Source organism: Harpegnathos saltator, unplaced genomic scaffold (genome assembly GCF_003227715.2).
Source record: "Harpegnathos saltator strain DR-91 unplaced genomic scaffold, Hsal_v8.6 scaffold38, whole genome shotgun sequence".
Classification (NCBI taxonomy): domain Eukaryota; kingdom Metazoa; phylum Arthropoda; class Insecta; order Hymenoptera; family Formicidae; genus Harpegnathos; species Harpegnathos saltator.
This window is the reverse complement of record NW_020230183.1, coordinates 303,944-321,438: the sequence shown is the minus strand read 5'-3', so window position 1 is coordinate 321,438 and position 17,495 is coordinate 303,944. Positions and strand designations below refer to the sequence as shown.

The window sequence follows — 17,495 nt, the reverse complement described above, 5'->3', positions numbered from 1 at the left end:
ATCGCCGGCCGGATATACTTTCAAATTCGTTACACAATCCGTTGGAGAATATTTGCGGTCATATTTCTTTCGAATTACGAGTATCATGACATTGCCGGTCGGCACAAATAGACGAGAGACGGACGATCGCGGATAGTCTGACGGAACGAAGAAATGGGTTTGCCGCATGAATACTTCGTTTCATCCGAATCATTTCAAAACACCGGAAGGTCTTCGAGTTCCTTATGTATTTAAAGCGAGCGTATCTCTTTCTCCCCTCCGTCCCCTCACCGCTCGCTCTGTCTGCTCGCCAGTGAAAATTATAAAAAAAAAAAAAATGACGGACACAGAAATACAGAAATGACGGACACGCAACGACAGCATAACATTCTCCCGCGAGACGTACTGCAAAGTAATACACATATCCTCAAGTATATCTCCAGTTCGTCGCTCTCTCCAAATATGGTCCAAACTGTGCATTAACATTATTTCCGGGCAGCAAGCGCGCGGGGCGAATCGTGTAGTTTCGCCATTCGCGCTGCATTTGCCTTCAGGTTAAAGTAACCTGTTCCCGCCCGGTGCGTAAATGTATCCGTAATTTCACATCGTAACGCAATCGTTCCGCGCTCCCCTAAAGATAAAGAGGCTACGTCGTCGTAGTTTCCTCCCCTCGCGAAACTTGGATCGAATAACTAGCCAGAGCCGGGCGACGAAGATCGACCGGCGCGGACGCTTTAAATATTTGCTCGTCACTGAAATGCGAGCCACTCCCCCGGCGCTGGCGAGTGACTCGTGGAAAAAAATCGCCAGTCAAATCGACAAGCCCTATCACGGTGGATATCACGGTGAGTCGAGTGAAAGGGCGGTCGGCCGGTCAGGCGATCTGCCGAAGCGCCCCAATCGTCGGACAAATGACAAATCCGGCACGATGTCGAGAGGAGCGCGCGATAAAACCCGACTGTTTTCCGGGACAAATTGCGCTTTTGCGCCATCCGAGACGTTCTTTTTCCATCCTCTTGTCGACGCGACCAGAGGCAAGAACAAGAGGGCGAAGAAAGAGCGACGGCGGCTGCGAGAGCAGCAGCGGCAGGGAAAGAGAGAGAGAGAGAGAGAGAGAGAGAGAGAAAGGGTAGAAGAAAGGCGGGCGGAAAAGGTGTTAAAAACTACGACCGGGGCCGTTACGCTTCTTCCCTTTGACCTTCGAAGCAAAACAAGAAGGCGAACGCGCTTTCCTTCCACTTAGGCTCCGACTGAAAGAAGATTGTCCTTTTGTCTCGCTAATCTAAGCAAAGTAGTCGCTGCGAAAGGCGCCCCCCGACCGACTCGCTGCGCGAATCAATACGCGCGGACGTGGTGGTTTATGCAATCGCGGCCGAGGAGCGACGTGCTATCGACAAGAATTCGCAGACGTTGCTTCTTCTTCCCCTTCCCTTCCCTTCCCTTCCCGGAGATAAGTGCATAAAATGTCGCAAAGTTAATCTCTCGGGCACCCCGGCACGACTGGAGGTCGTGGCTCGATTTTGGATTTATGCGAGATACACTCGTCGAGTCGTTCGAACTGACGAACGCGAACTGATTACTCGACTCACACGACACGCGAAACTCTCCGCGTATAAAAGCGCAGACGCACGTCGGCGTTCTCAATTCGCGAGGACCGATATCTTTCGGCTCGAAGTGACCTTTAATCGACTGAAATTTTAACGCGATCTCGCTGTCGTTTCAGCTCTTCTGTCTTCCGGTGGTCCCTATTAATAAATCATCCCCGCGGTGGTGTTCTCGCATCGCTCAACACGGTAATATGTTATTTAAATTCCTCCTCTCGCGCAGTTGTACGAAGGATAATGGGAACTGCGGAGACTCTTGGTTATTCCACGCGCGTATCGCTTACGGTCTAAGATCAAGCGATGCGAAATCATAAATTAATATCACGGAAGCACCTTACGCGGTGCTACACGGCACTACAGCGTAATTCCGTGACTTATACGGGGAGAATGCATGCGGCGGAATCGCGCAACAAACGCGCAAACATGCAAATATGGGTATCACTTTCCTCGGTCTTTATGACTGCGGAGCAGCTTGGTGAGAACGGCGAAATATTAGGAGGCGGCAGTTTTTGCGATCGTAAAACCTGAGATTTCAGAAGCGGTACGCAACGTAACAGTACATAACGTCTCTCCATCACGCGTCCCTGTGACGCTCTCGACTTTGCGGATTTTCACTCCTTCGCCCGTCCGAGTTAAGCTCGATTGGACGTAACGCGTACAATTTAATTTCGTTTGGTTTGTTATCAATTCCATTCTAATTCCGCTTTTAATTCCGATCGATAGCGCTCAAAGACCAAAGTCATTCAATAACGACCGGGGTTATTCAAAATCGCGCGCGAAATTTTAATTGTGTCACATGTTTAAATCACTTGGCTAGACACGTACGTAATGAAATATATATTAACGATTTCTATAAATAATTTCCCAAGAACTTTTATCGAGGTCGTCGGTCAAAAGAGGTCGATCGCCCTTTTCCCGGTCGTCACTTAGCTTCAATAAAACTCGAAGTAAACTTGGACCTACGAGTTCGCTCGCATGGCGCGGCCCTAAACTATAGTTCACCTCGTTTATACGGAAGTCCGGCACCGGTTCGAAGCGATGAAGTTCCCACGCCCCGGCTTGAAATCGAACCCGACCGCTACATCGAAAATAATCTTTGGTTCCATGGAGCGCGCGTGTGAGATCATGATGGCAGGTCGTAATATTCGACGTTTTACACACCAAATTTTCGCGACCGCTAATACGCGCCTGGCCTCGTCAAGCCATCCATTATCGACTTTTCAAATCAAACGATGCAGAGAGAGAGAGAGAGAGAGAGAGAGAGAGAGAGAGAGAGAGAGAGAGAGAGAGAGAGAGAGAGAGAGAGAGAGAGAGAGAGAGAGAGAGAGAGAGAGAGAGAGAGAGAGAGAGAGAGAGAGAGAGAGAGAGAGAGAGAGAGAGAGAGAGAGAGAGAGAGAGAGAGAGACGTTTGCTCGCGTCTTTCTCGATTCCCTTTCGAAATAGCGGATTACGGTATTCAGGAACCCTAAGTACAAATCGATTTCGCAGCATTCCATCTGCGTTAAAAATGTAGCATCGCAAAGGAGTCCCGGAGATAGCAGCCGAACGTCATTGCCTTCTGATAGAATTCTAATGACAACGGGAACTGACAACTTCCTGCTTGATTGAAAAAAACTTAAATCACCATTTGCAATATTGTGCAAACTTCAATTAACATTTAAATATAGGTTATAAAGATATTCTTTTATAAAGCTTAGTTTTTTCATTTCAGGCATAATAAAAGTTCCGCAACGACTGAGATCTTTAGCTACTCGGCGAAATCGAAGCTCGACTGTATTACTTCAACGACTAACTTTATTTCCACACACGTAAGAGTGCGTACGCGCTGTTTCATTACGTCATCGCATTTGAAACTAGATATCGCGTTTAATTTCGCTCGCGAGATATAATAAGATCGAGTTACACCACCCGTGTGATATACTTTTCATCCATGTTGCAATATTTATATATTAATGTTACATTAATACAATATACAGTAAGAATAATTATCATTTATTCTCAGTTTTCTGTTAAGAAGGAGCGTATTTTTTACGTATATTTTCCTTTCAATACTTTCCTCGGTCCTCTCGACCAAAAATATAGCAAAAATCTAGTTAGATGTATAATTAATTCGTAAAAATACGATATGTCATTTGAATATTTTCAAAATTGACAAAAGTCTATACGCACAAAATGTAACGCGTAAAACATGTGGCTACAATCATGTGTAAAATATTTTATCAATGACAGATTTATGCGAAATTCAAAAGCCGCGCTAATAAGCCGCGGCGAACGCTAGCGAACGTCAAAAATGACCACTTTTCCATCTAACATTTACGCCACGCACTATCGTTTGACAGAACTTTTACGAAATGTTATGTTACGGCATGCATAGTCATCATTCGGACGAGGCGTGAGTTCGCTCATCAATCGTTATTAAAGCAATATCCCGCGAGCGTTTACCAGTGCGCGCGGCGAATTTTTGAATAAATACAACAATTTTTCGACGCGCTGTTTATGAATATTTATTAAAATTATTTTCGCGGAAAATAAAAACACCCGTCACAACGAACACTGAAAATTCAACGTTGCGGCGCGCTTAGCACGGCGGGGACACGGCACAGTGGCGTCTGACCTCCGTTTGACTTTTTCTACTGGACGACGGACCGCGATTCCGCACAGTCATTCTCGACGTTCGCATAAACATCGATTGTGTACGTTCTCGCGATGTTTGTTAGACGCTCGTAAACACAGTACATCATTAAATATCAGCTGATGTGTATAGAATATTTGCAATTGCTACAATAACTGCATATTTCCCCGCGCTTTATCTTGTTTTCGAAGTAATTGCCTTGTTTGGAGAGAATATTCCCTACATCGCAGTGTAATTCGCGTTACACGTCAACATTACTTCAGCATCAAAAATCCCAATCGAATGACAATTATTTTATCGTCAAACATTCCAACGTGCATAATTCGTACTTTTGACAGAGCAATACATTCGAGCAGATTCAAACGCGCTCGACAACGCGTAGTTAAAGTGTCAGATGCAGAGACCGCTCATTAATATGCCCCAATTTGGCAATTATTTCTCGAATCTTAAGCGCAAATCGGGAGAACGACATGTCAAGGACAAAGTCATTTCGCGATCGTTCCGCGAGTGCAGCATGATCCGTGAAAATCCGGACGAGCCATTTCGCGTAGAAACTGAGAGATCCGACGAGAGAGATACAGAGGAACATATATTAACATCTATTAATATCATTAGGTCGCGTCATACGCGCTGAACTCGCGCGCGTCGCTATCACGCGAAAAACGCGTGCTCGCGATTTCGAAACGAACACGACGCGCATCGACGTCCCCGCGGTGGAAAATTCGAAAAAATCGCGCGTCTCTCTCTCTCTCTCTCTCTCTCCGGTCATTCGTCCGATTTTCCTCGTGGATGCCGAGCAACGTTGCTGCCTCGTCGTGGTCGCGCACGTCGGTCTTTTTTTTTCGTTTTATTTTAATGCAAACTCACCTGCTACGACGTCGATCGAATCACTCCATAGTGTCACTGTCAACGGCTGACGTCGGCCTCGAGAGCGTTCCCACTGGGAGTCTGGATCGGCTGGAAACGAGACACAAACACCATGTACATGTACGTCCGAATGCGGGAAATTCGCGACGCGACCGACTCGGTGGATGCGAGAGTAACCGGAGTAACCGGACGAGAGTGAGTTGAACAAACGAACGAACACGCACATCCGGCTTCGCGTCCGCGCGTGCACTGACTTGTGCTCTGTCTGTTCAGGCGCGCCAACCTGCAGTCCATCCACCTTGGGCCACTGTAGACTCGTCGCTACGTTGCCATGACAACCGGTCAACAGCACGCGCACTCGGCGCGAGTGAGACGACGTCGTGCGTTGTAGAGGGAGAAAAAGAGAGAGAGAGAGGGGGGGGTTAGGGAGGGGGTAGGGGAAGAGAGAGAGAGGAGGAGGGAAAACGAGAGACAGGTGGGGGTGAGAACATGGGGAAAATCCTCATGTGTCACATTTTGCAAAACGAAAAAAAATCCCTTTGATCAAGTGAAAAAATATATAATGCAATACGCCGCGGTACAATTTGTTGCTGGCATCAAGAAAACGAGAAAAAAACAGGAAGGACAAAGGACAAATTGAAACGCAACGACGTGTACAACATTTTTGACAACGTGCAGCAAAATGTGCTACCGACCGATAATATAAAATATTAAAGCGCAGACATTAAAAAAACGAGTTCGACGTGAATGTGTTGCTTTTGCGAATGTATAACGCAACATATAATTAGCTGAAAATACTTGAAGAGAAATAAAACGAGATCAATAGAAATCGCGTTGCATTATTGCAAGAGGGAGCGATTGATTGCTCATATCAAGCTAGGTTCGACTAATTAAATTAACTGTCATGTATGTGAGATTCCTAACAAGGAAAAAAAGCGATAAATCCGCGCGCGCACACTGTAACTCTATATTTCCCGTTTAACGAAATGATTCATTCCGATAAATTGTGATCGTCAATATTTAACAGTTTGTACGCAGTCGTAAATTTCACGTGTCCGTTTTGTTCTTACACATCGCGGCAGCGGACAATTATTTTATTAGCCTCATCGTCGAGATTAGGAATATAATATTAGGTGTATAAATGAATAATCAAATTTTTTCAGCTACATTCAAGGTTTATTTTAAAAGAAAATAAATTAAATTATTCAAAGTATTCGCCGTTGCTTTCTATAACTTTAAGCCACCTTTCAGGCAGCTGATGAATTCCATCTCGGAAAAATGTTACGTATGTTTGGACACGATAAACTCGTCAAGCCATTTTCGGATCTCATTCACTGATTAGAAGTGCATATCGGACAAGGCGTGTTGCATCGACCGGAACAGTCGGAAAGTGATAATCGGATGGAGCAATGTCTGGTGAATACGCCGGCCGTGCTGCAAGACGTCCCAGCCAAGACTCATTATGGTGTCTTTTGTATTGGAAGCAATGTGTGGCCTGGCGTTGTCATGCAACAATTTCACTGGACGTTCTCCTTTGCCAGTATACGGGCGTTTTCCAATTCTCCAATTCTTGACTCAAGCAGATTAATTGACGTTGGTAGCAGTCCGCAGTAACTGCCAGGTTTCACCCGGTTCCAACAACTCATAATAAAGCACGCCCTTGATATCCCACCAAATGCAGAGAAGAACCTTCTTTCCGAAGCGATTGGGTTTTGCGACCGATTTTGATGATTCGCCGGGATTTACCCATGACTTTCTGCGTTTCGAATTGTCATAGAGTATCCATTTCTCATCGCCCGTAACGATTTTCCACAAGAAAGACTTTCGACGCTGCTTATTAAGAAGAGAAAGACACGCTGCTACTCGTTGATTTTTGTTGGTTTCAGTGAGTTCATGCGGAACGCATTTTCCTTCTTTCTGGATCTTTCCCATCTCATGTAGGCGTTTGGAAATCGTTTGCTGCGTTACTCCCAACTGTTCTGCAAGCTCTTTTTGTGTTTGTGCCGAATACTCAGCGAATGGTTGTTCCAAATCATCATTATCGCACTTCGGAGGGCCTCCAGGGCGTTGTTTGTCGATTAGACTGAAATTACCGCTTTTACCAAAACTGCTTAAATCAAAATGCGCACACATCGTACGATACAACACCTTCGCCGAGAAAGGAACAAATCGATTCGCACGCTCTTGCAGCATTTTTTCCTTGTTGGAATTTGTAAAGAATACAATGTCGGATATGCACCTTATCTGTTGCCATTTTCGACTGTACTGAACTGAATACTTTTGAAGGTTATGTTGGGCCTTTCGCCAAACTATATGTTCTTTTTAATAGCTATATGTCAACATTGCATAATCACAAAAGAGCGGGAAAATGTATTCAATTTAAAATTGATTTCATAACTGCTTAAAATAATTTGGATTATTCATTTGTACACCTAATATATTCTTTTGTTCTCCAGACCGTGACTTACAGTCACGGTCGCACTTCCTTCTTCTTAAGTCGCCCGTGCTTAAATCGACGTGCAAGTAGAAAAATCGATGATAGGGTTTAATAACTTCCTCGGAGCGTGCGCCGAAAAAAGATTCGGAGCGTGGATATTCCGGCGCCGTATCCCGCAAGTTAATAACGACCGCGCTGAAAAGGACCGCCGAACCTGCTGAGACCATCAAATAAGCTGATGCTGCAAGAACGTACTCGTGAATACGTAAGCTTTTCATGAACGCGACAGACTTTCTGCGATCAAGGCGGAGGGGCGTTCCGTCTTCTCCCATATGGACTCCAAACGGATTATTCGAGGAAAAATTGATTGCATATTTTAGACACACAGTGCTCGCACCCAACACGAATCTTGTTCCGTCAGAAAGTAAAATAAAGTTAGAAAGTAAAATTTCTATTTTCGTATATCGTATTCGATTTCGTAGATCTCGAAGGATTCGAGAATGAAGACGGAAACAAGCGTAGAGAGAGAGAGAGAGAGAGAGAGAGAGAGAGAGAGAGAGAAAGAGATAGACGAAAACTCGAAACAACAGTCGAAATAACGCGCACAAATGTACACGAACGTGTAGGTTTTTCATCGCTTGTCTCGCAATTCTTGCCTCGCGACATACATTGAACTCGACTCTCGCAATCGGGACCTTGTTTCCTCTCCTAATTCCTTAATTAACAATCCGCATTCCACGAGAGATCTTTCCGGTCTGGCGGAAACGCGCGCGACCGAGACAGCGAATGAGAAAAGTCACCGAAGCAAGAAAGTAAGAGAAAGAAATGAGGAACGAGACGAGAAATTCCGAGCTGGATTATGTGCATCGTAGAAATTAATAAGAGGCACGGTGTAAACGTGCGCAGCTGTAATGTTCTCTCCCTCCAGCACGTACGAAGAAGGGATCGTTAATGTTGGATTACTTTTTTTTCTTTCCTACTTCTTCCTCCTCTTTCTTTCTCTCTCTCTCTCTCTCTCTCTCTCTCTCTCTCTCTCTCTCTCTCTTTTTTTTCTTTCTTTTAATGCCGCTCCTGGACGTCGATGCGATGCGACTATACGCAAATACGTGACTTCCAACTCGAGCATCTCATAAATACGAGCGAATTCCCTGAAGTGGAGAGGAGCGCGGCTCATTCGACGGCGAAAGCGCGGACGAAATGTCTGCGGCGAAGTTTCGAAAAAGGAAAAGGGCGAGCGCGCACACGGACGCACACAGGCCGGCCGGAATTGCGGAAATTAATTTACTCGCGGTCGTAAGTGAGCCACTTGTTCCATGCGTACCCCGCGCGTACGCCGATAGTAAGCTGAGATTTGTTTTAACCCGCGCCATTGTGCCGGGAATATGTAAAACGGCTGCGCGAAACGAAACCCGCACGCCCGCAGGCTTAATTACGCCCTTCTCGATAATTCATAAGCCACCGCTAAATACCGCATCTCTCTCTCTCTCTCTCTCTCTCTCTCTCTCTCTCTCTCTCTCTCTCTCTCCGCACGCGGATTTCGACTTCTTCGTTCCGCTTGATCGATTGATCAAGCAAAATCTGCCACTATCGCGCGCGCGCGGGCGCGGTTCAAGCACCACGAATTATTATTATTCGTGCAATAAATTAAATCCAATTTAATTCGTACAATAATTTAATTTCAATTTAACCAATCTCGTAAAATAATTTATGCCAATTTAATTCCCTATCTCTCCCTTCCCTCTCCTATTATCAAAGCGCGTCGCAACAATTTCATAATAAAGTAGCTAATTATTGTCGCGTGCCCCGGTGCAATTAATATCTTAATCTCCCGCCGACCGACACTCGAGGTTCTCGATTAGAAAAGCACGCGAGTGCTCTTGTCGCAGTTTTCCATCTGAAACAAGGCGTGTAAAATCGTCGGTGCTTCTTTTTGCCGCGATGTTAATTCTCTACTTCTTGGTTGCACGAGTTATCATCGCGTGGGTTGCGCATTCCGACAGTTTCAACGTTAAGAGGGAATAAAATACTACAAAGTAATGTACGATATTAATATCGCGATGTGAGTATCATTAAATGGATGAATAGATAACATATCGATCCTCATCTCTCTCTCTCTCTCTCTCTTTCGCCTCGCTCGCGCCGGCTAGATGGGAATGCATGAGTTCAAAGTATTTACATGTTAGATAGACGAGTATCAGGTGAGACGTCTCGCGTTATTGTTATCGGGTATTTCCAATTTCGGACACAGCGACTTGCGGCTCGCGGGCGTATATGCGTAAAGCTTTAAAATTGATCGCGTACTTTTCGCTAAATCGCTCAGCGCCGTTAAGATCATCGCGGTAGCGAGTGCAGTGCGGTGAAGTGAAGTGGAGTGAAGTGAAGTGAAGTGAAGTGAAGTGCATGAAGAGCGATTGAGATGCGGACAGCTGGATGCTGAGGAGGCTGAACGGATGCGTCAGGATGCGACGCTGTGTCACCGGTGAACCTGGACAACTGGACGTCGACGTGAACCGGAGAGTGTATAATTTAAACGCTCATAGAGCGCCGTATTACATAGTGCACGCTTAGACGTAAAGCGCATGGACTTTCAAGGAGAAAAAGTCAGCACGCGCGGCGATCGTGCGTCTCGGCAGTTCCACTTTACTCGGGAGAGATTGAAGAAATGAATTACGGTAACGGGCGTTGAACTCGTATTCAATGTGACAAAAATTACGCGAATTATGCAAGCATCTGCGATATAATTAGCGGCCGTTAATTGAAGATTATGAAATTAGAATCGCGCGCGTAATTCAACGTAATTCCCGAGTCGGTTTATCATGCATCCTGCAGCGTACGGCATTATAATAACGTAACGTTAACTGGCGGAATTTCACCGTTCACCACAGCGTAACTCGCGTTCAAACGCATCCGTAATCCCAACTATCGTGCCGCCAACGTATGAATTACTGCTGATCTACTCTTGAAATTGGATTAAGCCGTAACAACTAGCTGGACACACACACACACACACACACACAACGCGCAACTTCGACATATTTAAGTATATATATTGGAGCGAGCGTGCGGGCACGCGCGCTCTGACAACAATATAGTAAAACATCTCCGCTCTATTTTTATTCTATATATCGAGTGAATCGGGACAGCCGGCTTCGCTTTTGTGAAAAGAAATCGTCTTACAAATTTCTCCGTAAAAGAGCTCGCGAAGCGAGAAGATTAGTTCTCCTTTTTGGCAAGTTTTTCCCCTCACTTGTACGCTCTCGAAGTTGCGAGTCGCTTTACCGTTAATCGGTGATCTATGATAACACACAAAAAGTTCGCGCTTCATTAGGTGAGAAAGATATCGCGATTGCAGCGAAAATTGGCGCGATGATCGACCGCGAGAACTTACGTTCTCGTATCAAATGCGCAGAGTTCCTTCTATGAATTTTCGCACAAATATTTCTCGCGCCGACGCATCCTTTCATATGTCTTCCGAAAAGCATCTTCATAAATCTATCATTCGTTTGGGCGTTTCCCGTCCGAAGTACGAATTTTACAAGCGGGAAATTTACAAAGTGTTGGCCGCAACGAACTTAAAATAAAATTCCGCGAAATACACCGCTCGCACATTCCCCGCTCTGAAGCTTATGATTTTTCGTCAATTAAATAAACCTCCGCCGGTTGGCGTCTTGGACGGTTTTCGCACAATTGTACGGCGAACAAAGCGTCCCCTGCTCGGTTCTAAAATTCGCGCACAAGCTCGCGCATATTTCGCGCGCTCGCGATGAAAGAAATACGCGGGGGAACTGGGCCACATAAATCTAGTTAAATCTAGGAAAAGCATAGCCGAAGCAATGAAGAAACATGCGCGCACGCGTTAGAACGACTTTCCGTGGTTTATGGGAACGCCGGTAACAAAACTACGCCGCAGTCCATTCAAATCCCTCTCTTTATGCGTTCGCACATCATTTGCCCGAGTTTTCATAACCTTCGACCCCCTGCGGCCGGGCGGTTTGCCCTCCAATATGGTTACATCAGCCAGATCCTCCATCAAGGGCGAAATCGGGAAATGCGACTCAGCAAAGTGAACCGCTCTCATAGTTCCGCTCAACGCCGGTGACTCATAAGACGTCGGTAATATCCAGTCGGATACGATTATCGAAAAGTTTCAGCGACTGCGGCGTGAGATAACGCGTTACCCCATGTGCGGTTATTGCAAGTCACACTTTCGTAGAAAAATTTAATCATCCGATTATTGTACACGTTATACACGTTGAGGCTTGGAAAAAAATGAGAAGACGAAATTATTGCTTGCGACGCTCTCGATGCTCGCTCTCGATGTCGAAAATATAATATAATATAATCTAATTTTTCAAGTATCCCTCTACTCCCCCACGCCCTCCTCCCTCTTAAATGGGACGCGCGAGGAAGCACCCGCGAGAGGATCCGCTACGAGTCAGAGCGCGAAGCACATAAGACAATTACAGGCGCAGCACATAAACAATCTTTCGATCTTTCGGAAATTAGGATGTACCGACGCCGACACGTCCGCCATCGTCGACGACAAGGGACATCGAAATAAAATTCCATCGCTGTCTGTCCGTTGTTCAATCTCTTTTACTCCCTATCGCCAAACACATCGCGCGCGCAGATATTCATCTCGAGATGAAAGCGTAAATTCCGTTCGCGCGCGACTGACAACTCCGCGCCCGGTGCAATTTGTATCCATAATTTTAATCTCGCGAAAAAACGCGAATACCCTTTAGCGCGGAGGCTCGGAGGGAGAGAATCGTTGCCCGTGGCTGGCTCACTCCTGCCGAATGGAAGAAAAAGAGAATCGCATTCAGCGCACCGCGCCGGACTCTCCCGCGCGTATTAGCGCCGCGCCGGTGAAATGATAACGAATCGCTTTCGCGAGATTACAGCACACGCGCGTATGGATCGCGGCGTGCTAGGGTCGGATAATGACTTTTCTGAGACCCGAAGCTAATCCGCGTTTCGGCGGTGATAAGGAGATACCGGCGGAGATATCAAACTCAATTTGCGCGCGTCTAAAAACGTCATTAATCATCCAGATTAATAACGAGCGCGGCCTCCGAATAATCGAGTCGAGTTTGCTCCCGATTATTCGGAGTGTGCCAGCTGCCACGTGGCTGCGATTTGAGACACAATCGATGAGTGATTTAAATCCGCCACTGTTCCCGCGACTGTGATCATTCGAAAATGCTGCGCGCATAATACGTAGTATACAATATCGCGAAAGTACTCTCTCTCTCTCTCTCTCTCTCTCTCTCTCTCTCTCTCTCTCTCGGAGGCGCTCCTCGATAAAATTATTCGGGTCGCGACAATGGCGCAGAGCTTGAGCTTCATTAGTTTCCGGGTAGATCCGTTCCTGTAACGTGGCTACCGGTCGGCGATCGGGTCGGCAGACAGACGAAAGAGGGAATGGGAAGAAAAAGCTTTTCCCGCCGGCGGTGAATCGAGCACGCGTAAATTATCATTCATCCGGCGAACGTGACGCGCAAAAGAGGAACACGCGCTCGCGCGGGAGGGCGGCGGCGGCGCGTAAAAAGGACAAAAGGGACTATGAACGGCGGATAGAGGGATGAAGAGGGTGGTATCCGGCCGATCTCGTTAATGGCGAGCCAGAGGCATCGAACCTAACCCCGATTCGACACACATACGAAAAAGCTTTCCGGCTTGTCGTCCGCTCGGATTTGTGTCAACTGGGACGCAAAGCGGCAGCCACGAACTTTACGAGAGTGCCGTCGAAGAGAGAAAAAGAAGGAGAGGAAAAGAGAGAGGGAGGAAGGGAGGAAGGGAGGGAGGGAGGGAGGGAGGGAGGGAGAGAGAGAGACAGAGAGAGAGAGAGAGAGAGAGAGAGAGAGAGAGAGAGAGAGAGAGAGGGAGGAGAGGCGCGCAGTGTCGGAGAAGCGGGAAGCGCCTGTCGATATTCACAAGCTCGCTAAATTACGAGAACTTCGTTTCTGCTCAAAATCTCTCTCTCTCTCTCTCTCTCTCTCTCTCTCTCCTTGGAGGTGCGAGCGCTTCCGTCGTAGGACAGCTCGATAGTACTCGGGGAAATATCGCAGGAAATATTTCCGCTTCCGCGCTGCATGACTGTCAACGCGCATCCACCCCCCGTGCGCCTTCTACTCGGAAGACAATTCGCGATCGGATCGCGCGAGACGTCGTCGTCGCGCTGAATATCGAGATCCGCTTACGGCTGTTAAACAACGGTGATGATCCTGTTGATAAAGTTGAGAAGTTTGAAAATTCGCAGATCGCTGACGTTAATAATGGTCGGCGAATGACAAGACGAGAAGCCCGAAGCAGTTCTTCCGAGTCGACGGTTCATCGGCGAAATCATCGCAGAATCAGACGGGCGAATCATCGCATCGGCCTCGTCTCTATCTCTGCGCCTTTTTACGCGGCGAAAACGCACTCGTTCGAAAACGCGCGCGTTCGACCATCGACCGCCGGCCGCGCAACGCAATCGCGGAAACGCGATCGAGCATTAGCGCAAATATCGCATTTCTGCACGCGCCGCGGCGATATTCGGATTTCTCCGAGCGTTCATTTCGGCACACGGCGTTATTAGCGGCCTTGGCGCAACCCTCCATCACGTTTACGATATCGTTTTTGGGGTCCCACGAGCGCGGAGCTCACCTTGCCGCCGCCCGTTCGTTCGCCGAGCATCAGAAACGCGATTATCACGGCGCGATGCCGTGGGAGGCGCGCCGACATTAAATCACGAGTATATTATGCGAGATTAGAACCGCGAGAATGAATATCCAAAGCGAGACTGGCGGCGGTTTCGTGCCGGCTGATACAGCCCCTATCTCGCTTAAACAGCCACGAAGAAGCCGCGAGACCTTCGTCGCGCCGACGCTTCGGCAGCGCGCGACACCGGTTATCGCTGTCGCATTCGAACCGGCACCGGCAAGTAATGCGGATTCGCAGCGCGCACGTCTCGCGACAGGCTTCCACGGATTCGCCCTGAACACACTCGCGCTCTCCCGTGGCCCGTGCTGCAACGCGAAGCGAATGCCTCGGATGCCTGTGTGGTACACATGGGCGGGAGAGAGAGAGAGAGAGAGAGAGAGAGGCGGAAATGGAACCGGGGATGGAAACCAGAGTCGCGATTCGACGCCGTCGCGTCCTCGTGTTTGACACGATTGTGTTGCGAGCGCGCGATGTAACCCGCTACGTCGTTATGCGAGACCATGCATAATGTATCTCCAGCAAGCTTTGATTCCGTGTATTTTTCACGCTTCACCAGGCCGGTTGGGTCCGTTGTGAGTTCTTTTCTTTTTTCTTTTTTTTATTTATTTTCTTCTATATTCGCGCATTTGCGAACGAGTAGGCGGATAAGGGGACTCGGGTATGAGGGGCATCGTGCTCCCGTTCTCTCTCTTTCTCTTTGCGTACCAATTAAATGGGATAGAGTTCATAGGGAAACTACGACGGAACGTGAATGTGAGTGTAAGTGTGTGTGTGTGTGTATGTGTACAGCAAAGTCGGGGAATGAGAGACAACGCGCAGAGTAGCGAGAATCGGAGCCGGTCTGAAAATTTCGCGGGGAAGAAAAAGTTAATTTCCCGCCTTCCCTTCGCGCGGTATTATCGTCCTATTTATCTGTCTCTTTCCGCGGCTTCTGTCCGAGCGGGCGCGGCCGACGTGCGCCGGGAGATGAGAAATTGCACGATTTAATAACGCGGTCCATCCTTTTCGCGAAAATAATTGCTCGCGTCGTTTCCTTCTCCTCGGCAATTATATCTTTCCCTTTCCTTTTTTTGTCGCTCTCTCTCTCTTTCCTTTCGACTCGCCCGCGCCGCGTCCTTTTCAATTTCGGCTGCGGATACGTCGCGTCGCTCGCGAGACTGTTCGGCCGGCCGGCTTTTATTCGTGATTTCGCGATTTTGTCCGAATAGCGAAATTCTGAGGCACTCTTCTAGATCGAATGTGATCCGCGACGAAGGAAAACGAAAAGAGAGAGAGAGAGAGAGAGAGAGAGTGGTGCGTTTTCAATTTGCAATTGACCGCACTTAATGCGATTCCGCACTCTGATACATAATTTGCGATCCAACGATCTCGAACTCGTCGCGTTATCGTTATCTTTGAGTGCGAAATAAGCTCCGGTTAATTTCTTAACGATTGCCGTTGTTCTTCCGTACGATTTTATTTGCGAGTCTTTGTCGCGACGATTTCTTTCGCTTTCTCTTTCCCTCTTCACTCAATAGACTTTTATTCAAACGTTGCTCGAGATGGGAATGCGCGCGTAAAATTGTTACGGAGAACGACTATTATACCGCTTTTGACGCCATCGCGCACTCTCGTCACAATCCAATTTCATAATTCTGACTTGTTCCGGTTATCCCAATGCGTGTAGCGCGCATGTCGTTAGCGTCCTGCAATATTACATATAATGAAACAATGCGCGAAATAAAACAATGACGGCCACTTCCCTGCCACTTTGACACTCTTAACCGGACGGCGCGCAACGGACATTGCCTTAATTCCAGCCTGAAGAGCCGTAACGGAATCCGATTTACGGACCAAAAATAAGGCCGAGAGCGAAAAGCTTTTAGTACTTCCTACGTCGGCAAATATGCGACTTATCCGGCGCCCCTGAGCGCGCACAAAATTTTCCTCACGTTAGGATTACTATAATGGAATCCCGAAATTGCACGGTTACCGGCGCACTAAAGTGATATGGTTCGAAATAATTCGCATGACTATATCCGTACGGAGATTAACAATTTAATTAAACGAAATGCGCAGAATTTCAAAAGTGATATTTTCAAAAGTTACCTATAGTATCGGGTGACACAAACTATCTGATTCTCCGATATTTACAGTTCATTTCAAATCCGGAACCATGCACCGTAAAAATACAAATTTTCTTTTTTATTCATTATCGCATATGAAATAGCGTGGGGGAAAATATGTTTCATATTTTTTCTGGCTGATAAAATTTTACAACGTAAAATAAAAAAAAAGCTATTTCCAATTCTCGCGTAGAGATACTTTGTTAATTAAGAAAATTGTTATTTGCTTGTGTGTTTAATTTGGAAACATTAATGATATCAATAATAGCTACTGGTATCCGATATCCTTCCTCTCCCTGTCCGTCGATGTGCATTATTAAAATTTTCATACACCGTCACGAGACTGCGACCGACATCTTCCCGATGCGCGGATAATTAAAAAACTGCGGCGCAACGGAATTTCGTGGCTATCGAGGGGCGCGGTTACCTCATAACTTTTATAATTGGGCCGCGATAAATCCCATCGATTCTTTCCATTTTCACGGCTCCTCCGGCCGTGAGTTAATGCCATCGCGCCATCGCGAAACGATGGTACGTGTTATATCCTGAGATTATGTCGGGGCCGCAAATTCCATTATCCATTGCAGCAATTTAATCAGTGATCTAATTTACGAGTGCCCAAGCAAACAGATAACACCTCCGATTTTCTCCGTGGCCGCGACATAGATAGATCCGTGTACGCGGCGGATTGAACCTCAGAAGTATACGCGCACGTATGTGAGGACAAATCAAAATTTTCGTTTGCATTTCACACACACGTCGCCAATGAGCGAGAGTCATCGTCGACATCGAAAGTTGCGCTCGCACGCACAATTTCGCGTGCACCTTTGTCGCACCTCTCTACGTTGTATCTACTTGCGTAAAAAACGATATCTACCGAGACGCACTCTGTTTCGTGTCTTAAAAAGGCAGTGTCTTGGTTTTGCCAACTTTATCTCCCCGAATCTTATGAATTATCCGAGAGGCTTCCTCGCGTTCTTGCGAGCTCCCTCGCGACTTTAATGAACGTCCGCCACACACACGCACACACACACACACACACCAGTATTCTCGATCGCGTGCGCCCGAAAATCAGTCTGCGTCCCGAGCTCTCGCGAGTAAATTCGTCCTATTAACTTTAACCGCGGCTCGATTGCCCTCCCGCCTTTTTCTCGACGAGCGGAAAG

General features: G+C 47.0%; 1 protein-coding gene across 1 annotated transcript in view; it reads right to left on the bottom strand.

The window, feature by feature from the left end:
• rho-6 (serine protease rhomboid 6) overlaps positions 1–5,339 on the bottom strand; it is a 122,508-nt gene extending 117,169 nt beyond the window's left edge. The window contains exon 1 of the mRNA XM_011141958.3: positions 5,083–5,339. Coding sequence (XP_011140260.2) covers positions 5,083–5,308 — 226 coding nt within the window. The 5' untranslated portion in view covers positions 5,309–5,339. The remainder of the gene's footprint in view (positions 1–5,082) is intronic.
• Between the last annotated feature and the right edge of the window lie 12,156 nt (positions 5,340–17,495).